The sequence below is a fragment of the Equus caballus genome, chromosome 30 (genome assembly GCF_041296265.1).
Source record: "Equus caballus isolate H_3958 breed thoroughbred chromosome 30, TB-T2T, whole genome shotgun sequence".
Taxonomy (NCBI): domain Eukaryota; kingdom Metazoa; phylum Chordata; class Mammalia; order Perissodactyla; family Equidae; genus Equus; species Equus caballus.
Genome location: NC_091713.1, coordinates 38,502,545 through 38,528,775, shown reverse-complemented (window position 1 = coordinate 38,528,775; position 26,231 = coordinate 38,502,545). Strand labels below are relative to the sequence as shown.

Below are 26,231 nucleotides of genomic sequence, written 5' to 3'. Positions count from 1 at the left end.
TGATTTCTAGTTTCATACTGTTGCAGTCAGAAAAGATGCTTGGTATTATTTCAGTCTTCTTAAACTTATTGAGACTTGTTTTGTGGCCTAATATGTGATTAATCCTGGAGAATGTTCCATATGTATTTGAAAAGAATGCGTATTCTGTGATTTTAGATGGAATGTTCTGTATATATCTGCTAATTCCATCTGGTCTAATGTGTTATTTAAGGCCCATGTTTCCTTATTGATCTTCTGTTTGGATGATCTATCCATTGGTGTAAGTGGAGTGTTAAAGTCCCCTACTATTATTGTGTTACTGTCTATTTCTCCTTTTGTGTCTGTTAATAATTGCTTTTTATATTTAGGTGCTCCTATGTTGGGTGCATAGATAGTTACAAGTGTGATATCCTCTTGTTGGATTGTTCCCTTTATTATTCTGTAGTGTCCTTTGTCTCTCGTTACAGTTTCTGTTTTAAAGTCTATTTTGTCTGATATAAGTATTGCTACCCCTGCTTTAGTTTTCATTTCCATTTCATGGAGTATCTTTTTCTATCCCTTCATTTTCAGTTTCTGAGTGTCTTTAGGTCTGAAATGTGTGTCTTATATGCAGCATATAGTAAATCATAGTCTTAACACTTACATTAGAAAATAAAACCAACTCTCGCAGGCATGGACCTACACCACTCATCAGTGGCCATGTTGTGGCTGCAACCCACGTACAAAATAGAGGAATATTGGCACAAATGTTAGCTCTGGGAGAATCTTTCTCAGCAAAAAGAAAAGAAAATTGACTGAAAATCAGTGATAAAGCATTCAACTTGAGAAACTCAAGAAAGAACAACAGATTAAAGTCAAAGAAAGTAGAAGGAAGAAAAGAATAAAGATAAGAACCAGAATAAATAAAACAGAAAATGATAGAGAGGGTCTACAATGTCAAAAGTTAGTGTTTTGAAAAGTCTAATAAAATTAATAAAACTCTAGCAAGAATTATCAAGTACAAAAGAGAAGACACAACTCAAAAATATTAAGACTTAAAAGGGGAGACAGAATTACATGGACTACAAGGACTTTTAAGAGATAACAAGATGGTATTAAGAAAAATGTTGTGGGGTTGGCCCCATGGCCAAGTGGTTAAATTCGTGCACTCCGCTACAGGCAGCCCCGTATTTCATTGGTTCAAATCCTGGGTGTGGACATGGCACTGCTCATCAAGCCACACTGAGGCAGCATCCCACATGCCACAACTAGAAGGACCCACAATGAAGAATATGCAACTATATACCGGGGGGCTTTGGGGAGAAAAATGAAAAAAATAAAAATCTTTAAAAAAAAAAAGAAAGAAAAATGTTGTGCCAAAAACTTGAAACTTTAGATGTTATGGAAAATTTTCTTAAAAACATAATTTACCAAAACTAACTCAAGAAGAAATCATCTGAATAATCTTTGAACCAATAAACTGTCAAAGAAAGTGAGTCAATGGTTCTACCAAAGATCCATTCCAATCTTATAAAACCTCTTCCAGAAGTATAAAAAAAGAAAAATCCTCAACTCATTTTATGAGCCTAGAATCACCTTGATAACAAAATAAGATTTAAAAAATGAGAACAGAATTTTATAGATCATTCTACTCATGAATATACATGTGAAATCTAAAGAAAATATCAGCAAACTAGACACAGCAACAGACAAACATGTACATCTTGACTGAGATGGGTTTATTCTATGAAGGAAAGTTGCTTTATCTTTTTTTTAGATCAATTAACGTAATTCACCACATTAACAGATTAAAGGAGAAAAATCATCTCACTTGCTGCTGGAAAGCATTTGATTAAATATCCATTCATGACAAAAACTCTTAGCAAACTAGAAGCAGAAGGAAATTGATAAAAGACAGCTTTTAAAACCTCACAGCAAACATTATGCTTAATGGCAAATCCTTGAAATCCTCCTACAAGATCAGGAACAAGAAGAGAATGTGCATCATCACCCACTGACCCAGAAGTTCTAAGCAAGACACAGCAGGAAGGAAAGGAGAAAAGGAAGAGAGGGAGGGAAGTTATAAGAATTGATATGGAGGAATCAAAATTGTCATTTTTTCACAGATGATAAGATTATCTATGTGGCAAATCCTAAGGAATCCACAGATAAATGGTTAGAGTAAATAGAAGCATTTTGTAAGGTTACTGAACCAAAAATTCAATTTCACTTAATTTTATTTCCATGAACCAGCAAAAACACACAAAGAATGTAACCTTTAAAACTATCATCACTGAAAATATAAAGTAACTAGGAATATATATAACAAAATATTGCAAGATTTTTATGAAGAAATATTTAAAACTTTATCAAAAAACGTTAATGGAGAATTATCGTTTCATGTAACAAACACTCGTACAGAACCCACTACATGTCAAGTGGTTCTCCTGCTTTACAATTATTAACCTACTAAATCCTCACAACCACTCCTATGTTATTATAATCATTGCATCTACATGCAAGGGAACCAGAAACTCTCACAAAGTTACAGATCTACTGACAGAGCTGGGATTTGAACTCAGGCAGTTTGGCTATAGAATCCGCGCTCTTAATCTTGTATTATGTTGCCTTTCTCAGTGAGTTAAATAAATGGAGAGAGACATCCTATTTATGGTTTGGAATACACAAAATTATAAAGATGTCAATTCTCTCCAAAATTATAAGGATGTTAGTTCTCCCCAAAGTTAATCTGTAGATTCAATGCAACTCCAATCAAGTCCTAGGAATTACCATAGTGCTTCAGGTGCAGCATCCGTCCAGATCTTGAGGTCCACCTGCAGTGAGGGGGCAAATCGGATCTCCACTGGGACCCATGGAGAAGCCGAGGACTGGGCTGTCCCATTCATGAAGCACCCACCATGTTCCAGCCGCCGCTCTAGAAATGGGGACACAGTGATGAGCAAGAGAAACAGGCCCCTACTCTCACTGAATTTTTAGTCTGGGGGGATTTTTGTTTCTACTTATGAAAAAATAATTGGTATCAGATTATCCCTCACACTAATAACTTTAAAAGCTGCATAAAACTGTTCAAAGGCACAGAGCTGGCAGCCAGGACTCAAAGGGTCAAGATCCAAAGAAAAGGAAAATGTACTCAGTTGAGCCCAACGTTCTAAAGACAATTTCCCATCAAGGCATTTGCCTCATTTGTGCACATGTAAGGCAATACTTCAAGAAACCAAGTAGAAATTTGGCCAATGCTTATGAATCAGGGGAGATGAAATTAGAGTTCATGGCACCAGGCTTTCAGTTTAGACACCATGAGAACCATATCCTACAAGTAAAGGTAACACAGAAGGATCAAGTTAGTCTGATCATAATCTATCCACCCCCCAACTGGAGGAAGTTAACATCATAGAGAGCTTCTCCAGTTTCTCAGAAACAATATCCAGCAATCAATCGAAAACTGACAACACACAAAAGGTTGAACCAAGAGGGAAAAAAGATGCCCTCTCCAAAAAAGAAAACCCAGACCCACAGGCCATTCAGATTTTTTATTTCTCAGATTCATACTTTAAAATAACTATCATGAAGGTATTTAAGAAAATACACTCAAGGATAGCATATTTCAGCAGAGGACTAGAATCTTTCAAAAAGAATTGAATGGAAATCCTAGGACTGAAAAAAACAATAACGCAGAGAATTCATTTGATGAGTTTATCAGCAGATTAGACAAAGCAAAAGAGAAGATTGGTAAACTGGAAGATGAATCAATAGAAAATATTCAGATTAAAATACAAGCCCCCAAAAAGAGTGGAAAATGTGTAAGACACAGTACGTAGTTAAAATACTAATATACATGTAGCTGGAGTGCCAGAAAGAGAGGAAGGAAAGACAGATGAAGTATTTGAAGAGATGCTTCAAATAGAAGTATTCCAAATCCTAGAATATTCCAAAATGGAGCCACAGACTCAAGATTATCTATAAACCACACATTGTTGCAAAGGAGCAACTATAATCCTATCGGTGAACTTCTCAGCAGAAACCATGGAAGCCAGAAGACAATGGAATGATGTCTTTAAAGTGCCGAAAACAAGTGCAAATTTAGAACTTTATAAACAGCAAAAGTAACTTTGGAGTGACATCAGCAAGATGGCAGAGTAAGAGAGAGCAGCATTTGTCCCCACACGAAAAACAACAGACAGCTATATCCACAAACACAAATGCCCCTGGGTGGGCTCAAGAGCCCCACTAAGAGCCTGCAGCAGCACAGCGGCATGAGCACAGAGAACAGCTCAGAGAGCACTGGGAGACTGGCTCAGCTGGCATGTGAGGAGGCGGTTAGGAACAAAGAAGGAGGGGCAGGGCTTCACTGTCAGCCACTCAGCGAGGCCGTCACCACCCAGCAGCCTGCTGTTTGGAGGACCCTGGAAGCCTTTGCCTCCAAGGACCTCAAAGCTCCTACAACAGTTGCAGACTCCGCACAGCTTTCACAGCAGAGGACCCTGTCGTGTTCCTCAGCACGGACCCCAGAGGCCTGCTCCCCAGAAGACAGACAGCTTTGCCACGGAGGTGACCAGGAGCCTCACCACATACAAAGCTCAGTTCCAGACACTTAGACCTAATGCGAAAGGCAAGACAACAAAACTTCTGGAAGAAAACAGAAAAGAGCATCCTCATGACCTTGCAGTAGGCAAAGATTTCTTAAACAGGAGCAAAAAGCATTCACAGTAAAAGAAGAGCCAAGAAGACATCTTAAGGGAGAGAACAGGCCAAGCAAAGTGGGAGAAGATATTTACGTCTGACAAAGGATGGCTCCTGAGAACATATGAGGAACTCCAACAATCAACAGGAAAATGACAAACTAATAGAAACATGGGCAAAATACTTGAACAGGAATTTCACAAATGAGGAGATCTGAATGGCCAATAAATATATGAAAAAATGCTCAACACCACTACACATCATGGATATACAAATTTTAACAACAGGAGATGTCGTTTTGTTCCCTCCAGATAAACAAAAACATTTTAAGTCTGACAATGTCACCATTAGTGAAGTGTAAATGGTGCAATCACCTTGGGAAACAATTGTTACATCATCTAGCAAAGTCTGGGATGCACACACTCTACGAGCCAGCAATTCCACCTGTCTGGATGTACCCCAGAGCAGCTCTCTTACATATGCATCAGGAGGCACCAAGAAGATTCAGGGCAGCGTGGCATCCAGTACTCCCAAACTGAGGAAAAATACTTTCCCCACGCCACAGGATTGACAAATAAGCCACGGTACATTCACACAATGGATTCTGCACCATGACTAAAAGAAAATGGAATTGCAGCACAGGCAACACAGGTGAAAGGCAGCTAGTCATGAAAGAAGACGCTCACTGTGATTCCATGGGTAAAATATTCAGAAACATGTAAAATCAAACAGTATGACATTTAGGGATAGAAATGTGATAAAACTGTACGGAAAAGCAGGGAGAATTCTAAGCACAAGGTCCCCTGGGAGTCCCCTGGAGGGACGGAGAGCTCAGAGACGCACGTGGAGGCAGTGCTGCAGGCTCCCCTTCTTCAGCTGGATGATGGGGAGATGAGCGTTTGCTGAATTGTTATTTTTATATCTTTTAACTTTTTTTTAAAGATTGGCACCTGAGCTATCATCTGTTGCCCATCTTCTTTCTTTTTTTTTCCTTCTTCTCCCCAAAGCCCCCTGTACACAGTTGTATATTCTAGTTGTAGGTCCTTCTGGCTCTGCCATGTGGGACGCCGCCTCAACGTGGCCTGATGAGTGGTGCTAGGTCTGCGCCCAGGATCCGAACCAGTGAAACCCTGGGTCGCTGAAGCGGAGCACACGAACTTAACCACTCGGCCACAGGTCCAGCCCCCTATACCTTATAACTTACAAATGCTGCTTTCTATTTAGTTAAATTAGATACAACATTGAAAACTTTATGTTTCACATTCATATGGATTTCTGATCACGTCTCTTGATGGAAAAAACATGGCTGCCTCTGAACTAGGTTCATAAGGAGCGGAACACCATCAATACTGCCTCCAGGAAGCCCTGCTGGTGCTCTTCCTGAGAAGAGAGAATGTCCTGGCTGTTCTGTTCATATAGTGTATTAGTCAGCTTGGGCTGCCATAAGAAAATATCACAGCCTGGGCAGCTTAAACAGCAGAAATGTATTTTCTCCCCGTTCTCCAGGCTAGAAGCCCACGGTCAGGGTGCCAGCATGTAGGGTTCCGGTGAGGACTCTCCTCCTAGCTTGCAGACAGCCACCTCCTTGTTCAGTTCTCGCTGCCTCTCCTGGGTGCATGCACATAGAGAGGAAGCACACCCTCTGGGGTCTCTTCTCATGAGGTCACTAATCCCATCACGAGGGCCCCGCTCATGACCTCATCTAACCCTAATCACCTCCCCAAGGCCCCGTCTCCAAATGCCATCACACTGGGGGTCAGGGCCTCAACATACGAACTTTGGAGACACGAGCCTTCGGTCTACAGCATATAGCCACCCAGAGTAGCCAGAGTGTCACTCCACAGGTTGAGCGGGGCTGAGGCACACAGGACTTACGAGGAGTATGTGTTTTCAGGGAGTGGAAATGACAATGAAGACAGGTCCCAAGGGTTCTCACTTTACGTCCCAACAAGGTTGAGGCCTTGCTCAGTGCCAGGGACTCAGAAAGCCACTGCCTCTGAGCGCCTTCACTGTGGGCAGTGCCTCCGAGCACATTCCACCCGCCTCGCAGCTGCCGGCCAGCCGGGCCGGGGCAAAGGAGGGAGCATACCGCTTCTGTGCAATTTCTCTAAATGGGCACTTCCTTCCGAGAGAACTGCTCCCCAGAGATTTTCTCAACATCTGCTGTGATGGGGAGTCCACACAGGCTTGGGGTTGAGGGGAGAGGCACAAAAGGAAAGAGCCTTAAATTCTAAGGCAGAGAAAATAAAAACCCCGCGAGGAGCAGAGGAAGATGGGGAGGGATGCAGACAGGGATCCAGGACGCTTCTGCTTTTGGTCTCAGCATCGGGGCTTCGTAGAACAGATGGCCGTGGGTTATTTATAACTTGCAACAGGCAGAGCTGAGATCCGTGAAATGCCAGGGGCTTGGCTGACAATGGATGGGGCCGGGGTAGGGACAGACCTCCATGGGGACGCCTAGCCTGCCAGATTGGGGGGAGGGTGCCATCTTGGAAAGATTGTGGAGCCTGAGACCCTCCAGGCCAGGTGGGAAGTCCTCCATAGAACCACGCCTTCAAGAAGAATGACGGTCCCACTCACAATAATGAATAATAGCCAATATGTTGTTTGCTGACTGCATGCCAGGCGCTAAGCTTAATGTGGTCTTAACCCCATTTGCAAAATGAGGAAACTGAGGCTTGGTGAGGGCGACTCAGGTAAATAGCCAAGGCCTCAGCTGTAAGTGCTGAAGCTGTCTGCCCAGCCCTTGTGGGAGGGAGAAGATGCGGAAAGTCTAGACTCTCCCACCGTCACAGCAGCCCTCAGCCCCTAAAGAGGTGAGACGACAGGGGGAGATCTGGAGCAGGGGCTCTGACGGGAGTGGGGAGAGGGGTAGAGAACCCGGGGGCGCGGAAGGGAGGCTCCTAACAGCACGTCGGCGGGGGGGGGGAGTGCATGCATGTGGGTGCATGCGTGTGGTGTGGGTGCATGCGTGTGGTGTGTGTGCTTACACCCAGGTGAAGACAGTGTGATTATACGGAGAAGACAATAAATGCTTGTTAAATTAATATTTCCTGGCTCTTGTAGACAAGGCAGGCAGTCTGCCGAGGTCCAACATGGCTTTCCCCACCCTGCCATCTGTCACCTCAGGCAAGTCACTTCCTCCTCCCTGGCTCTCAGCTTCTCCTCTTTAAAACGAGACAGTTGGTCGAAGATTCTTCCTGGCTCTGATCATCTACGTGGCTATGATTTCACAAGTTAGCAAGTGTGGGGGAAGGGAGGGCTGGGATGTCAGAGGTCAGAAGGTGAGCCCTTGGCTACCAACCTCCCAGGCCAAGAGCCAAACCCTGGTGAGGAGGGCCAGCAGGAGCAGAGCAAAGGATGGCGAGTCGGAGGCACCGTCTGCCCCGCATGGCAGGGAGTGAGGCACCGTGAGCACCACTGATGAGGCCAACACCCACTCCCAGGGACATGGGCGCTTGTGCCAAGCACGCCCACCAACGGGTAGATGGAATGTTCCTGAATTCACGACTCTGGGAGCGAGGCTGTCTGTCTCAGAGTAAACAAAACCCCAGGCAACTTGAGGCAGCTCCTACTCCTCGGGCTGCAGTAACACTTTTGAAGGTCGAGCCTCCTGCCTCTATTGGTTTACAATTCTACGGCCCTCTGAATGACATCTTCATTTTCTCCATTGGGTACCATCAACGTCCAAAGGGCCAGGGATTCACCCTGGGTCACAAAGCACATGGGCGACGACATTCAGGTCAACCCAGAGAAGGGGAAATGGCCCTGGACACTCCCTCTGCCATTGAAGGGAACTGCTTTGATCACATGGGCTCCACCACCCCACTCAGCTGGCCAGGAAGCATGTAGTGACCATCTGCCACGTGCACCTGCTGAGTCCCTACTTTCTACCCACTCTGAAGAGGAGCTGGTCATCAAGGGTGCCCAGGTCTGAGTGTGAGGTATAGACCTTGATGGAGAAGCCTGTCCACTGACTGTGAAGTCGGCCAGGCTGGGTTCCAATCCTGCATCCACCTTCTACTCATCTGGCTAGCAGATTTCTTAATCGTGACTCCAGTCTGAAAGTTGAAGTAATAATGCCTACCTCACAGAAATCATGGTAGGGATTAAATTGTTAATGTCCATAAACCATTCATCATGGGGCCTGGTAAACAGGAAAGTCCCAAATGATGATGTGGCTGTTGGTTATGCTCTGGTGGTGATGGTCACAGTGTCGCCCTGGGTCACTCCTACTCTGAGCCCAGGGTACTTCCCCTGGCCATGCAACCCCTGCCAGGTGACATGAGCTGGAGAATGCAGCTGCTTCTGGGCTCAGGAATCCAAGAAAACATTGCTCCTCACCCTGGACCAGGAAGTGTGAGAGCCTCACTAGCCAAGCAATGGAAACAGTCCCTTCCAGAAATCTGGTCACAGCCAAGAAAGAGGACAAACAGGCAACGGGAGCCTTGGAAGCCTGGACACAGTGTTGTGAAAGCAGCCCCACTGGGAGATGGGGTGGGGGGGATCCCCACTGAGAGACGGGGTGGGGAGGGCCAGGAAGGGGAAGGGCTGGTGCCTGAGCCACAGGCTGAGGGAACCACGCAGAAATCTGAAGTCAGGGTTGTCTCCACTGCGGGGAGCCGGGTGGGATGAGGCCATGGAGGATGTGTGTCAGGAATGTCAGCTGGGGGAACTCCATCGCTAGTCTGAGGGTGGGAGGCTGTGCACTTTCGGAATGGAGACAGCCTGCTGAGGAGAATTCCCGGCTTGGAAGCAAGTGCACCCAACCCCACCCCACCACCAGGAGCCATCTGCGTTCAGACGCAGAAAAGCAAACGGTCCTGCCTCGGGCTGGCAGGAGCCCTGCAGAGAGGGAGTGTGGACAGGCAGTGGGGCTCGGGCCCCGGGGTCTGGGGCCGGACACAGTTCCCACAGCCCACTCTGCAGGACACGGCACATGGAGCTGGCCCGTTCTGGGGAGACACGCAGAGGAGAGGACGGTGAGGGGAGCCGGGGAAGGATAAACAGGACAGGAGGGCTGGGAAGCCAAGCCGGGACTCTGAGCACAATTTCCTAAGATCCTTCCAGGGGCCTTGAGCAGGTAGTGACAAAATGCCAAAGCTGGAAGGGACCTTCCAGTGCCTTCATTTTACAGGTCGGGAAACTGAGGCCCCTAGAGCCGTCAGCATAGAACATGGAAAGAGACTATGGAGGCAGAGACTGGAACTCAGCACGTAAAAGATGTGTGATTTGGAGCAAGTTCCTTAACTTCTCTGAGCCTCAGGTTTCTCCCTTGTAAAACAGAGAGTCGCCACTAAAAACCCATCACCACTCCACAGACTTGTGAGAAACAAGGCAGGCGATGCGCAGACCCTCAGCACGGTGGCCAGAGCTCCGAGGAGGCTCGGCAAGCACTGGCTTCCATTTCTCCAGGTCACATGGGGTTGATGGTAGAGCTGGAACTAGAATCCAGATGTCCTGACTCTCGACCCAAGAGTACACAGCATTCCTCGTCCCCACTGCAGAAAGAGCCAAAGACGAGCCATCGGGGTGGGTGTGGAGGGCGAAGTGAGGTTAGAGGATTTCCTCATGGCCAAGGCATGGGAATGCATTACCCACGGTTCCGTTTTGGGAGCTTGTTTAAGTGTGTTCCTGGGACGGATTAGAGGCTGGGAGTGAAGGAAATGTCACCCAAGGACCCGTTCAGCCGCAGATGCTGGAATTCAACCTGGAGATGGGGCTGGCTATCCCACTCCTAACCCCTCAAAGAAAGGAAACGGATATGCATTCATTCATTCAACAAGCATTCATTGAGCACATGGTATGCCCAAAGAAACAGGTTTTCTAATTACCATTTGCCTATGAGGAAATGAGGGTTCCAAGATACTAAATAAATAAAAGGTCACACAACCAGCAAGCGGCAGAGCTGGGATTCCATGCCGTCTCGGTCTGCTCTCTGCCCCATGCCATCCTGCGTCTCCTGTCTTCCAAGGAGAGAAAGGCATAAGACCACATGGAGGGCTGATATCCTCAGAATGGTGGGCGTGGGCAGAGGGTCCCGGGAGAACTCCCAGCTTGCCCCTTCCTGAGGGTGGAAGTGGCCCTTGGAGGCTGCCTTGTGGCCTCATTCCTGGCGTTGCCCAGCTCTCTCTGGGGGCCACCTTGCCCTGGGTAGGACCCGATGGCTCCCTCACCAGGGCCCCTCCCCATGACATCCTCACTGCCCAGGATCACCTCGCTGCCCTGAGCACTGAGGGGCAGGCAAAGAAGGGAATTCAGGGCCTGAGGGCACAGGCCCAGCATGTGTCTGATGGTGCTCTGCCCTCAGGGAGCCCCCTCTCTTCAGGGAAGAGGCAGCCCCTCTCCCCAGAGAGCCCCTAGGATGACAGAGTGGGAGAAGAAACCCTCCTGCCCTGAAAGAGGAGACGAGGACGGGAGACCATAGGTTTGGTGACAATCGCAGAGCTAAAGCTTGTCGAGTCCACGCCACGTAACAAGCACTTATAAACACGACTCATTAACTGAATCAACAGCTCTGTGAAACAGGTCCTATTTTCATCCTTATCAAAAGGACAAAGAAATGGAGGCACAGAGAGGTCAAGCCCCTTACACAAGATCACAAAGCTAGAAAGTGATAACGCCAGGATTAAAACCCAGGCAAGTCTAACTCAAGGATCTCGCAAGAAAAAGCGAGCCATGGGGCGGGCCGGCGCAGTCTGGGGACACTCTGTTTACCGTGCATTCCAGGGGACCAGTGACAGCGGGTCTGGTCCGAGAAGGCTGCCTGAAGAGCACAGTGTCTCAGGTCTTGCTTGGAGCTCAGGGCCCAGGAATAGGGGTCCAGAGAGCCCTGGGGCAGACAGCAGGCCTGCTGAGATCAGGATGGGGAGTCAGGAGTGAGGGCAGTGGAGGCGGGCCCCTCAAGGAGGAAGGTTCATGAAGAGTCTAGACCAGCCCCTGAGAAAGGCCCATGAGCCTGCCATGGCGAGAGCTGGCAGGGGGCAGAGGGGCCCCAAACAAGGGCGTGTGGGTGGAGGAGAAGATAAGCAAACATCGCTAGAGACTCTCCCCAGGGAAGGCTCTGGAGCACCAAGCCTGGGGGGAGACTAGGGATGGGAGCCTGTGCGGAGGCAAGAAAAGCTCAGCACACACCCCAGGCCCCACGGGGCTCTCCTGGCACAGCTCTCCTGGGGGCGCCCACCTCAAAGGCTGCAGCTAGTGGACCGTTGAGTGAGGTGCTGATCATGAGCCAGGCTTGGGTGTGAGACATCTGAGTCTCTGGTCCTAGCTTTACAACTTACCAGCTGCCTACCCTCTCTCAGCTGTGGGTCCTCATCTGCCAGATGGTGATGATGGTAATTACCCGACAGGATCATTGTGAGGATTAAACGAGTTATGGTTCATCTAGCACCTAGCATAGGGCCTGGCAGAAAGGGTTCAATGAGCAATGATCCCTGGGTTTTTAAAAGTTTAATTTCCAAATGTTTCGGGATTTTCTAGAAATTTCTGTTATTGATTTCTAATTTAACTCCACTTTGGTCAGAGCACATGCTCTTTATGATCAGTATTTTAAAATTTGTGGAGACTTGCTCTGTGCCCCAGCACATGGTCTATCTCAGTGGACGTGCCATGTGCACTCGTTGTTGGGTGGAATGGCCCACAGATGTCAACTGGCAGAAGTGATGGATAGAGTTGTTCCAGTCTTCTCTTTCCATATTGATTTTATTTACTTGTTCTGTGCATTACTGAGAGAGGATTTTTGAAATCGCTAGCTAAAATTTTGGCTCTATTTCTCCCCTCAGTTTTATCAGTTTTTGTTTCGTGTATTTTGAAAGTCTGTTATTAGGTGCGTATACATTTAAGATTAATATGTCTTATTGAGGAATGGACCCCTTTATCATTATGTAAAATCTCTCTTTCTCCCTACCAATATTTCTTCTTCTGAGATCGACTTTTTTGATGCTAATGGAGCCACTCCAGGATTCTTATGATCAGTGTCTGCATGCTCTATCTTTTTCCATCATTTTATTCTCAACCTATCTGTGTCTTTATGTGTCAGCTTAGTTTCTCGTAGACAGCTAAAGTTGGATCTTGCTTTTTTATCCAGCCCAACTGTTTATATCTACTGCAGGTATAGAAACAGTTGGGTGTAAATCTTACTTATTGTTTTCAATTTGTCCCATCTGTTCTTTGCTCCTTTTTACCTCTTTTCCTGTCTTCTTCTAAATTAACTTAGCATTTTTTGATATTCCAACTTATCTCCAGTATTGGTTTATTAGCTATGGCTCTACAGTTTATATTTTAGTAGTTGCTCTAGTGTTAACAATATGCACATTCAACTGATCACAGTCTATTCTCAAACAATATTACGCTATTCCACATATAACCTGAGAATCTCACAACAGTAAACTTGCTTCTCACCTCCAATTCTCTCTGCTATTGTTGTCATACGTTTTATTTTTGTGTTATAAACCCTACACCACGTTATTATTTTTGCTTTAAACAGGCAACTATATTTTAAAGAAATTTAAAAACGAAGGGAGGTCTTTTTGTATTTACTCGTGTTTACCACTTCTGACACTCTTCATTCCTTTATGTAGAGCCAAGTGTTCATTCTGCATCATTCTCCTTCTCCCTAAAGAACTTCCTTTAGAGGCTGACCCCCTGGCCGGTGGTTAAGTTCTCACGCTCCGCTTTGGTGGCCCAGGGTTTCACCAGTTCGGATCCTGGGTGCAGAAGTGGCACTGCTCATCAGGCCATGCTGAGGCAGTGTCCCACATGCCACAACTGGAAGGACCTACAACTAAAAAATACACAACTATGTACTGGAGGGCTTTGGGGAGAAAAAGGAAAAATAAAATCTTTAAAAAAGAACTTCCTTTAACAATTATCCCAGTGAATATCTGCTGGTGATAAATTCTGCTAGCTTACCTTTATCTGAAAAAATCTTTAATTCACCTTCATTCTTGAAAGATATTTTTGTTGGGTATAAAATTCTCGGTTGACCAGTTTTCTTTTCTTTCAGCCCCTTACGGATGTTGTTCTGTTGTCTTCTGGCCTTCGTGGTGTCTGATGATAAATCAGCAGACTTTTTTACCTTCGTCCCTTTATATATAGTGTGCCTCTTTTTCTCTGACTTTTAAAATTTTCTCTTTATCACTGGTTTTCAGAAATTTGATTATGATAGGCCTTGGTGTGGTTTTCTTTATGTTTTATTCTTTTGGGGTTCATTAAATGACTGAGATTCATGAGTTTAGAGTTTTCATCACATTTGGAAAATTTGTAGCCGTTATTTCTTCTAATCTTTTTCTGCCCCTTCCTGGGACTTCAATTACATGTCTGTTAGTCCACTTGATATTGTCCCACAGGTCAGTGAAGCTCTTTGTTATATATACATTTTTTTCTCTGTTTTATTTTGGGTAGTGTCTATTGCTTTATATTCAAATTCAGTGAACTGTTTCCTGCAATGTCTAATCTGCTATTAATCTGTTGAGGACTGAATGTTTGTGTCCCCCCCAAAATTCGTATGTTGAAGCCCTGACCTCCAACGTGACAGTAATTGAAGGTGCAGCTATGGGGCGGTAATTAGGTCATGAGGGTAGGAGCCTGGTCTGGTGGGATTATTATCCTTATAAGAAGAGACACCAGAGAGCTTGATCTCTCCCTCCCCCTCTCTCCCTCCCTCTCTCTCCCTCTCCTTCTCTCTCTCTCTGCACATGCACAGAGGAAAGGCCTTGTGAGTGCACAGCAAGCAGCACACATCTGCAGCCAGGAAGGGAGCTCTCCGCGGAACCCAACTGTGCTGGCCCCTGGTCTCAGACTCCCAGCTTCCAGAACTGTGAGAAGTAAATTTCTGTGTTTGAGGCGTCCAGTCTATGGGATTTTGTTATGGCAGCCAAGGCAGACTAATACATAATCCTGTCCATGAAGTTTCTATTCCTTTCTGTATCTTCTATTTCTCTCCTCATTGTGTTTATGTTTGTCTTCAAATCTTTATGCATGCTGAGCATACTTATAATAGCTCTTGTAACAGTCCTGTCTGCTAATTCTATCATCTCTGTCATTTCTAGGTCTATTTCAATTGACTTATTTTTCTCCTGATTATGGGTCACATTTTTTCTGCTTCTTTGCTGTCTACTGATTTTTGATTGGAGACCTGACATTGTGAACTTTACATAACTGAGTATTGAATTTCATCATATTCCTTTAAAGCGTTGGACCTTGTTCTGGCAGGCAGTTAAATCAGTTTGATCCTTTTAGGGCCTGTCTAAACTCATTAAAAGGAGATCTAGAGTAGCCTTCCCCTTCCTGCTAGGATGTGACCCTTTTGTGAAGCTGTCACTCTGGCGAGTGGGCACTCCAACAATTCCCGGCCCTGTGTGAGTCTGGGAACTGTTGAGATGGAGAGGGAAGACAGACTGACAGGCTTTTTGAATGATCAGATGTGGACGGATAAGAGACAGAAAGGGATTACTGGGTGGATGGTGGCGCCAGTGAGCAATAGAGGGAATATTGGAATGGGGAGGAGAGTGAGCGGATTCTGTATCACACACATTTAATTTAGGAGCATGCAAGACACACGTGGAGAGATCTACCATAATTTGGACATGTGATCTGCAGCTCAGAGACGAGACCAAGGCTGGAGCACAGACTTTGGAGTCATCAATACAGAGCAGTCAAGAGCAGCTAACATTTACCAAGCGTTCATACACGTGGTAGCTGAAACCCCGGTGGGGGAATGAGGTTGCCCAGGGAGACTGTAGAGAAGAGGACTGAGAATAGAAGATCCCTCTTGAAGGGAGGCGGAGGAGAAGCTTGTGAAGAGGCAGAAGAGGAGCGGAGGGGAAGACAGAAGAGAGGAGGAATGGTGAGAAGAACCAGAGGGTCACAAAAGCTGAGGAAGCCAAGTCTGAAGGACAGGGTGGCCAACGTTGTCCAATGATATAGACCAGTCAGGTACGATCGAAACAGAAATCTCCTGATGTGGGTGTCTGGTGACCTTAGGATCGGCAGCTGTAGGGTCCCAGCGAAGGTGGAAGCCCAGGAGGAGATAAGTGAACGGAGGTGAATGTGAAGTGGAAGAGTGAGTGTAATGTCCCCTTTCTAGAAACTTGGTGAAGAAGGGAAGGTAGGTGACAGGGCCATCGCTGAAGGGGCTACGTGGAAAAGAAAGGGATTTTGGGGTGGGAGAGACTTCAGCATGTTTATGGGCTCAGAGGAAAGGCCAGCAGAGAGGGAGAAGTTGAAGATACTTGAGAAGAAGAGGGACGATGGAATGAAGTCCTAGAGAAGACAAGAGTAATGAGATCGATGGCACAGGAGAGTCCCCAAGTCTCTACAGCTAATAGGCGGCAAAACTACTCACAGTTGGTGGGAAGACATTATTCATCACCCCATTTTCAAAATAGGAAAATGAAGTCCAGAGCAGGAGGAGACTTGCCTCAAATCACACGGTGTGGGATTTGGCAGAAAAGAGCCCATCCCCATGCCAGCCACCTGATGTTCTCTCCCAGGAGGCTCCCTTTGTGTCCATCTAGAGCCTGGGCCCCCCAAAGGAGCCTAGGAAAAGCTGGTGGGCTGAGTTCCAGAGCAAGGAATGCAGGGAGGGTCTTCACAGCACATTCTGGGGAGGGGTGGCTGTTGGGAGAGGTCCTGGGGAGGAGAGGACAGAGCCAGGAGAAAAGCCAAGGCATCTCCACCCAGGCAGCAGCTGCTCCCAAATATGTCACAACTTGTCAAAGAGGCAGGAATAGAAGCTGGCCAGGGAGCGGGAGGGTGGAGCGGCATGCGAGCTCCTGAGCCCAAGGGCGGGCAGCGCAGGGTGCGGGCAGGGAGGGGGGCAGGGAGGGGGGCAGGGAGGAAGGTCCCTCTCACAGAGTCATTGGGATCATGCAGTCCAGCAACGCGACTTACAAATGGGGAAACTGAGAGCCAGAGAGGAGAAGTGACAGCAACATGTCATTTCTTGCCCATAGCTTCCGGACAGGGTTGTCCTAATCGGGAGCTGAAGGCCCAGCTCTCTTAGGAACACGGAACACCCTTACCCATATTTCCAGAGGCCCCCAGGTTTACAGTGCCACACACCACTGAGCCCTGAGCTGGTTATTTTTAAACCCAGCTCTGTGCTTTGTGTCCACCACTCACCTCCCCATGACCCCCACTCCCCGAGGACCCATCCCTTCCGCCTCCAGGCCGGCACCTTCCCCCACCCGGAGGCCAAGAGATTCTTGATGAATGAGCCTGGCTCTGAGCTCCAGATTCCAGGCGGAGACGGATTTCCCAGTGGTTACCCGATGCTCAGTCCTCAATGGAAACAATGTGTGGCCTCCGGAGGCCTGGGGCCCCCCGACTGCCCCTCGCCTCTCAGCCTGGGCTACCGTCTGCCTCCAGACCTCTTCTCCTGACTCCAACCCTCAGACATCCCACCTCCCCAGCCTCCTGTCTCACCTCTCTTGTCTCTTCACCTCTCAGTCACGACTTCTCCCTGAGCTCTCCCTTCAAAGCCCAGAGAACCTCCAGCAGCTCCACCTGTGGCCCCAGCCTCACCTGGGAAGCAAGCCTCACTTGCAGACCCTCCACCCATCAGCCTCAGGGAGTGAGAGGAGGCACCTGGATTCAGCCCCAAGGCCCCAGAGCAGGCAGCCACTCCCTTCACACTCTGACCCAGTGCTCTGTGCGCCTTTGGGCAAGTTACTCCCCTTCTCTGGGCCTGTTTCCTGGTATATAGAAGGAAGAAGGTAGACTAGCTCTTCCTTAGACTACTTTCTACTCTGGCAGGCAGATTCTGTCATCTGTTCTCACCCTGCGCAGAGCCACTGCCGCACGAATAATCCATGTGATTTGCATACTGTGTTCACCCATCTAGGTCTTACAGAAATGCACACGCATGCCCGTCACCCAACCCCCACCTGGTCTCATCCATAACCCCCAGAGACCCAGCCTAGGAAAACGAAAGGTGGGGCCCATCTGGAGAAGCCGGAGGCTCCCACCCTCCTGGACGCTCCTCTTTCCTGCTAGTCAGTTCCCAGGCACAGGAGACTCCAGAATGGGAAACTTGCTTTGACGTTAGCCCAGCAACCTGGCAGCCCAGGTCAGCCCACCTTCAGGTCAGCTAGAACTGGAAGATGCTGGGAGTCATAGAGCTGGGACTGGGTGTGGAGCAGAGGGGGAAGGAAGGGGCCAGGAGCAGGTGATGGGGATTTCTGAGCATTTGAAATACAGCCACCACCATGCAAATGAGAGCAGCCCGGCATGCAAATAGAATCAGGTGGAGACAGCGGGGTGGGAGGCCAGCAGCCTGGCCTGGAGCCCCAGCTCCGGGGGCAAGGGTTTCCTCTGGAGGGAGCGGGAGGAGGAGGCCATCGGTCAGGGGCCCCCTGTGCCCAGCCGGCAGGGGTGGGGATTAGGGCAGGACGCCCTGCTGTCAGCTGGGAGCTGACGGGTCGCCGCTGGTGGTGGAGCACAAAGGCTGTTCTGTGCTGGCACCAATGTGTTGCCGTCCATCAGGGCAGCCTGCGTGGGGCGGAGTGTGCGGGGAAGGAGGCCAGCCTCCAGACACGGCCGCCCCACAGCTCGGCTCTGAGAGGGGAACACAACACGGTGTGTAGAGGGACAGTCCCCCCTTCGGGGATTCGACAGGTCAGAGACACCTGGGCCACCCCATCTTCCTGGTCCTGAGAGGGTCTGCGCCCCAACGCTGGGCCCTGACACAGTCCCCAGTCCACTTACTCAGACAGACGTGCTCGAGCACGGATACAGACAGGGAGTCATTGAAACCCAGACACACAAGGTCACCCTAACCTCCCAGCCCAGGTCTCAGGTCCAGTCAGAGGCAAACATCACAAGGAAGCAGGGCCAAACCCACCCAACCCGAGGGCAGGGCTGAGCCCACTCATGGCCGGCCCAGGTCCAGCGGCCAGGGCTTGACACAGAGCTGGCTCTCAGGAGACAGCTCAGCAGGAGAAGGAGAGAAGGAATGAGTCCCTTCTCTGCATAATTGTAGCATGTTCTCTGGCCTGCTCGCACATCCCCTAACACCTCCCATCCGGCTGGGTGACCAGGCACATCTTCCTCACTCATCCGGAGATGACATCTCGTTCACGTCAGTGACCTGGCACCCAGCACAAGGTGCGCAACACGTGTGTCTGGATTGAAACAGCGACTGAATAAATTATACACACGGGGCGGGGGTGTGGCCGGGTTCCCCTATTCCTGCTGTCCTGGTCCCCGGGAGGCTATGAGGACAGTGAGGGAAATGGCCTGAGGAGAAGCCAGGAGTGAAGAGGACACGAAGCAAGGGAAGGGATTCATATTTACTGGGTGTTTCCACGTGCCGGGTGCCCCTTCATTAGTAGAACCGCCATTTCCGTATCACACGCTCACACCATGCACGCACCGTCCCTCTGCCAGGTGAAACCTGCGTCCTCTCACGGCCAGGTCCATCCTCTGGCCTCTGAGTGGGTTGTTGGGACCCTCAGCACCTCATTCCTGGACTCTTGTCAGCTCTTACGTGTGGTCTGCCTGCCTCCATGCCCAGGTGGGCGCCCCCATCTTTGCAGGCTTGTTCCATCACCCACTTACCTGAACCTGAGCACCACGCAAACCTGTCCCCCGAGGCCCCTGCCCCTCTCCCCCGAATCCTGCTTGTTCTCCAAGCCCCCGCCCCACACCTTCCTCCTCCACAGACCCCAGCCACGGTGGTCTTGACTTTCTATAATCTCCTGAAACACTCGTCTGATGGACCTGCTCATTTGCATTTGATCTCGGCCCCCGTGTTTACTGTTGAATTTCAACAACTCTCTCGCGCACTGTATGTAATTTAACATTCCCATCAGCGTCCGTGCTGGCCGACAGACAGGAAGACCCTGAAAATCAGCACAGAACAAGCCCAGTTCTCCAGCTTCCAGTTTTAGAGGACGTGGACCTCGTAAAACAGATTGGACCCAAAGGACAAAACGATGCAATTTCTGGGTTTCCACCGTGACTTCAACATCACTCCTAATCTCAGGGCTCATAGGACTACAGTGTAAACTGAGGCAAAGTGTTTTTTTCCCAGTGGGGGTGTGTTGGAATAGAGATTCTTCTTCAGTCCAGCTGGTTGGGGTTCAGAACCCACAGCCCCCGAGCCGCCACTTCTATCACACGGGTGAGGCCAAGAATCACTTTAAGACCTCACTGCTCCCCTTCACACACTCAGGTTTTTATTGTCCAGCTATGTCCCTCATCGTCCCTGTCTCCTACCCCAAAAGGACACCAGCATCTCCTGCCTCTTCACCGTGGACAAGAGAGGAAGGAAAGCAGTCCTTCAAGCTCCGTTCAGATCTCACCTCCCCCGGGAAGTCTTCCCAGATCCCCAGCCCTGCTCCTCTTCCTCTCAGCGTCCTTGCCACTGGCTGGAGCTTATAACATCAGTCCCACCTGTCCTATGAGTCCACAGGGTCCTCGAGAAAAAACTGGGACCACAGGAAAAAAGATGGAGCAGATTGCAAACCCAGAGGCTTCCCAGTGATGCAAACCATAATGAACTCAATTAATAAAAGTAAAAATAAAATTTAAAAAATTGTTTTAAAAATTAAAAATAAAAAAAGCAGGGAATTTACTGTGACTGGAGTATGGAGCTCATGGGAGGCACTCTTTGGTGGTTAGTAAGGTAAATTATTGGGTAAAAAAAACCCAGAAGGCGTCCCTGTGGCCAGAGCTGCACATTGGTGGGACGGGCTGCCTTGTGAGGTCGGCAGAAGCTGGACAACGGCCTCCTGGGAAGAGGATTCGGGCGCGGGGGCTTGGGTAGATCTAGGTGACCTTCGGGGTCTACTGGATGGTGAGGTCCTCCAGGGCAGGGCTGCAGTCCTTCAGCCCGGAGCCCGAGCCCTGCTCGCTGCTGGTCTGTCTCTGAGGCCTGCCCGAGGCACTGGGTGCTTCCGTCTGCTCGCACCCCAAGCCCCTGCTGAGAGATGACTCTGGATGGAGAAGCCGGGAGATTAAGTAGTCACCCCCCCGCCCCCCCCCCCGACATCTGAGCCCCGCAGGATAGCGTGAAGCTGACGGCTCAGACGGGAAGACGTAGGACAACCGAGCCAGGTGGGTGAGGACCGGGGAGACGTGAACTGCGTGTTTGACGGGCTCTGCTTTCTCTCCTTCCCACCCCACCCGCAGTGAGGAGTCAGGAAAGTCCCGGTGTCCAAATGGGGCAGGAAACAGAGTCATGGAGGTGACACAGGGGGACAGATAAATGATCGGAGTGAGAGAGGGAGCAGCTGGGGCTTGATAGACCTTGACCCTGCGGGGAAGGGGCCGTGTCGGCCGCTCGGACCCTGACCAGCTGCATTAAAGAGAAAAGTGCCACTGACTCTGCCAAAAAAGAACAAGACCAAAAAACTCCTCTTGCCTCAGTTTATGCCAGGTCACATGAGACCTCAGAGAGGTGATGTCAGAGCTGCTCTGGGGACCAGAAGTTGAGACCCGTTGCCCAGTGAGGTTCCCTTTCCTTCCCCTGCGCGTTGGGCTCCCACAGGCCCCGCACGGAAAGCAGCGTCTTTCAGTCTCATCCACCTGATACAGTCAGGAAGCAGCGTGATGGATAAACTGACTCCTTAAGGCCCTTCCAGCCTCAACCCACCCCTTCCCTGGTCCCTCCCGCCCCGCACCCCGCTTCCTCTGGACCAGCAAGGAGAGAGCAGCAGGCAGGCCGCCCAGCCAGGAGTAATTGAAAGGAGCAGATGAGAGGAGTAATGCACGTCCTCCCCCACCTCCCCTGCCCCCCGGGGGCTGTGGAGAAATGAAAACTAATCGAATTACAGCCGACGGCCTCCCTGCCCGCGCACAGGAGCCTGCCGGCCGGGGCAGCCTGGCTGGGTGGGTGGGGCGGGGAGAGGGAAGGGGCACCAGTCCTCATCCACTGTGAACTTCTTGATGCGCAGCAGCTTAGAGGGGCTCAGGTTTCCGTGGCGTTGGCTATATTTATCTCTGGTTCCATGCCAGCCGGGAGGGTTTAAATGGCACCCAGCAGTTGGCGTGAGGGGCTGCAGGAGCTCGGGGGCTGGTGGCAGGAACACGTCTTCTCCGACCCCATGGAGCTGTATGAGACGTCGCCCTACTTCTACCAGGAGCCCCACTTCTATGACGGGGAAAACTACCTGCCCGTCCACCTCCAGGGCTTCGAGCCGCCGGGCTACGAGCGGACTGAGCTCGCCCTGAGCCCCGAGGCCCAAGGGCCCCTGGAAGACAAGGGGCTGGGGACCCCGGAGCACTGCCCGGGCCAGTGCCTGCCGTGGGCGTGCAAGGTGTGTAAGAGGAAGTCGGTATCTGTGGACCGGCGGCGCGCGGCCACGCTGAGGGAGAAGCGCCGGCTCAAGAAGGTGAACGAGGCCTTCGAGGCCCTGAAGAGGAGCACCCTGCTGAACCCCAACCAGCGGCTGCCCAAGGTGGAGATCCTGCGCAGCGCCATCCAGTACATTGAGCGCCTGCAGGCGCTGCTCAGCTCCCTCAACCAGGAGGAGCGCGACCTCCGCTACCGGGGCGGGGGCGGGCCCCAGCCAGGGGTAAGTGGCCAGCCCACCCACCTGCCCCGGGCCGGGGGCACAGGGAGGCCCCTGGGCGGCCTTGGGACCCCATGGTGGGGCTCGGTCAGATGGCCGGCCGGGGCGGGTGCCAGGCAGGAATTCAGGAGGCCGTAGGCCCCTTTGTCAGAGCTGGCTGTCCCGCTGACCTCCTGGGTCCCTGTGCCCTTTCCAGACGAGACAAAAGCAGATGTGGAGGTGGGTGGCAGAGGATTGAAGGAGGGACCCAAGGAGCAAGTCCAGAGTCAGCCCTGGTGGGGCTGAGGAATTGCAGGGCCTGGGCCTGGGGCCCAAAAGAGAAGACGGCTTTGCCACACGCCCCCCTCCCCCCCACCAAAGCCCTCCTGGGTGTGGCAGAGCAGAGAGAAGACCCCTCAGCCTCTCTTGTGGACCCCAGCAGGCCTGCACAGCAGTGGCCCTGGTGGGGCTGGTCCCTCTGCCTCCCTCACCCCATCCAGGGTCAGGAGAACTGGAGACCCCTTTATGATAGTGTCTTATGAGGGCAGAACCACTGCCAGGACGGAGGCCGGCAGAGTGGTCAGGCAGGGGCATGAAAGGAGATGATTGTGAAGATTGGGGGGCCGGGGGTGGCCGGGCTGGCAGGCTGTAGCCGGTGGCCCACCCGCCAACCCCACCACAGGTGCTTCTGCCCACTGGGACTGGACAGAGACCACCAAGAGCGCCGTGCCCTGACCTTGGGCCTTCGCCCTGTCTTGCAGGTGCCCAGTGACTGCAGCGCCCACAGCGCCTCCTGCAGCCCGGAGTGGGGCAGCGCACTGGAGTTCGGCCCCAGCCCAGGGGGTAAGTGAGGCGGGCCCGGCTCCCGTCCCTCAGCCTGCCTCTGGGCCCAGTCGTGGCTCTTACCTTATTCCTTGCCCCAGTCCTTTTCCCTGGCCTCTGTAGGGACCTGCTGAACCTGGGGCTCGCAGGGTGGGTTGGGAGGCCCCATACCTCCCCAAAGCCCTGAGCAGCTAAGGAGAGGCCAGGCCTTCTGCAGCTCCCCAGCTAGGGCCTGGCAGCTGACCTTCTCCACAGAGAGGAGAATGTCCCTGCCCCAGGGGTCCCTGGGAATTGCTGAGTCAGTGCTGCAAGCCCGGGCCAGCAAAGGGCAGTTCCAGGCAACCAGGATACACCATCCTGGCTCCACCTCCAGCTGGAATGGCTGCTTCCAAACCCTAACGCCACCAGGGGAGTTCAGGGGAGACATGCACATGCACACAGGAATGCTACTGGGAAGGGCATGGGCTGGGGAGTTTTGCTCACCCAACCATCCTGGAAACCCTGCGCCCCCCCGCCAAAGGGCTCATCCTCTGTGCTGGGTCTTGAGACCCCCACATAACGTCCTCCCACCTTCTCCTCACAGATCATCTGCTCACGGCTGACCCTACAGATGCCCACAACCTGCACTCGCTCACCTCCATTGTGGACAGCATCACCGTGCAGGATGTGTCTGTGGCCTTCCCGGATGAAACCATGCCCAACTGAGATCGTCTGCCAGGCCAGGTGTCCATGAGAGCCCCCGAAGCTGGCCACAGTGCCACCACTTCTGCAGCAGGGGTCTCCTAAGCCAGGCTGTCCTGATGCCAGGACACCAGCCCTGGGGCTGCCAAAGGCCAGACCAGCCCCCTCCTCATCCACGCGAGTTAACCCACCACCCCAAGAGGGAATGGATGCTCTTATTTAGCTGACTCCTTAGAGCAGGGGGCATCCCGTTTCCAGGGAGACAAAGTGGGGACCAGGGTGCCCCCTTGTGTGTGCCCCCGGGGGCAGACTCAGGAGCTTCCCTCTGCTCAGGATACAGCCTCCAATTCCACCCCCTCAAGGGAAATGGTTTGTGAGAGGAAGACGGTGTCCCTCCTGGACCAGCTGTGCACATCTCCTGTCCTGTCTCCTCCCTGACCCAGTTGTGGGCTGGGCCCACCCTGACGGGGGGAGCAGAAGGGGAGGAACGCCTTCTGTTCCCAAGTCCCTGGGGGGCCAAACTTTTGCGGTGAATATCCGGAAACTTCCAGTGGTTTTATGTTTTGTTTTGTTTTGTTTTGTGTGTTGTTTGTAAAGCTGCCATCTGACCAAGGTCCCCTGTGCTTAAGTTGCCAGGGACAGGCGGGGTGGGGGCAGGGGTCTTGGGGTGATTCCTTTTGTTAACTAAGCATCGTGTGGTTTTGCCATTGTTTTGTATTTTTTTTTTTTTTTTTGCTAACTTATTTGGATTTCCTTTTTTACAAAATGAATAAAGGCTGGGTGCTGGAGGAGCACGGCTGATGATGTGGAGGGAGGGCTCCAGACACGCCAGGGCGGAGGCTCCAGGGACGGAGAGGTGGGGCTCAGAGGGGGAGGCGCCACCTTGTCGCTGGTCACTAGCGCTAGGCCCCTGCTCTTCTCGTGCGACGAAGGAAGCTGGCCCTAGTCCACAGGCAGGGTGAAACCGGATTCCACAGAAATCCTGTGGGACGTGCAGGAAGTCCCACTGAGCATCCAACCACAGATGTGGGTCACAGTCCTGGCCCTCTGTCTCTTCCCTCCCATTGACCGAGCATGCTCGTGTGCCTGGCGCTCAGCCCACAGCCAGCGGGCAGGGGCGCAGAGCTGGATTTCGTGCCATTACCAGGAGTGTTGTAGGGAAGTGGGAGGTGACTGAATCAGGGGACTGGGGTCGGACTCAGCCACCTCCTCACAGGCCATCCCCTCGGCACACCCTTCATTCCTCCAGGCTGCGGGGATTCTGGCCCCTCCTACAGCTTGGAGGGTGAAGGAGGGAGGAAGGAGCAAAGGAAGAGGAGCCAGGTTCTCTTTGTACGGGATGCTGTCTTCCAAAGACTGGCTTCCTGCAGGGAGAAGGTGGGTGGAGAATGGAGAACAAAGATTTTGGATGGAGATTACATAAGGATTCACTGGGGAGGTATCAGGAGCTGGAATTTGAACAGACCATGAACTCCACTAGGAACTTTATTATTCCAACTGCTTTGGGCTAAGTTTGTCTGATTTATTGCAAATTAAAAGTTTCAGAATCATTACAGAAGTCTGGGGTACATTCCAGCCCCCAGTCAATAATTCAGATCCCTGGACAACAAACCTCGCCCAGTTCTACTGGGCATGCTCTGGGGCCCATCTGCTCTTGCTCTGGGCTCAGCGGGGCAGTCTCCCCACTGCTGCCCTCCTGACGTGCTCCTGACGAGGGGCATCAACACCCTGCCCCCAGAGTTCCTCCAGACACTCTGCCTAAGGAAAAGCAGACTCCCAGAACTGGGCAAGGGTGTCTCCCAGGCTCATCCCAAGCAGCCAGTCAGGGCTGGGCCTCCTGGGAATCACGGACTGGCCCCATCTGTTCCCGTCTGTGGGATGACTTCCTTCTTGAGTCTGTGTCACTGGGTCTGCAGCCTCACCTTCCAGGAAGGGTGGAATGCTATGTCATCTCCACGACTCCCAGCTCTCCGATCCACCCCCTCGTCACCGACCGAAAATACTGAACTGCATGTGCAAGGGGCCTCTCCTTCCCTCGGGTTTGTCTCCCAGTTCCCAGCACCTCCCAACCACCCAGGGCGGAGACAATCCTGCGCCCTCAGTCACCCCGCCTCTTAGTCAGGCTTGGGGGGACCAAAAAGAGGAGACACCCATCTCTGTAAGGAGCTGCTGGCTCTGGGGTGCTGATATATGTGTTAAGTTTATTCCTCTTCAGTTATGACGTCAGCTGGAAAGAGGTTCATATTCATAACCTGGCGTGAATGAACAGTCCTCAGCGGTGGACATTAGGGCCCCCAGTTCCCGGCCATCGCCAGGCATAGCCATTGTCTACTTTCTTTTTCACAGATTTAAGTCCTGAAGCCTCCTGCAGGGAGGAACCACCGCCGGGATTTCCCAGGTGTGAAGGGAGCACTCTGCAAGCCAGAGAACAAGTGTGTCTTCAAAGCACAGGACCTTTCTTAAATTAACAAATGCTGGGCCTTCCCAACTGAGTTACAGATAGGACTCCGGTTAAGGAATAATAAGTGGTAGTTCTTTAGGGAAATTAGCTTAAATTAGGTCTCCGGTGGA

General features: G+C 51.0%; 1 protein-coding gene and 1 long non-coding RNA gene across 2 annotated transcripts in view; one reads left to right on the top strand and one right to left on the bottom strand.

Moving 5' to 3' along the window:
- LOC138921584 (uncharacterized) overlaps positions 1–23,286 on the bottom strand; it is a 36,322-nt gene extending 13,036 nt beyond the window's left edge. Inside the window, exon 1 of the long non-coding RNA XR_011434274.1 lies at positions 23,064–23,286. This is a non-coding gene — a long non-coding RNA (uncharacterized lncRNA). The remainder of the gene's footprint in view (positions 1–23,063) is intronic.
- On the top strand, positions 21,614–24,446 carry MYOG (myogenin). Its single transcript, NM_001317250.2, is given in 3 exon segments — positions 21,614–22,181; positions 22,919–23,000; positions 23,563–24,446. Coding segments are annotated over 3 exon segments (675 nt in total). The 5' UTR covers positions 21,614–21,710; the 3' UTR covers positions 23,685–24,446.
- The last annotated feature ends 1,785 nt before the right edge of the window (positions 24,447–26,231 follow it).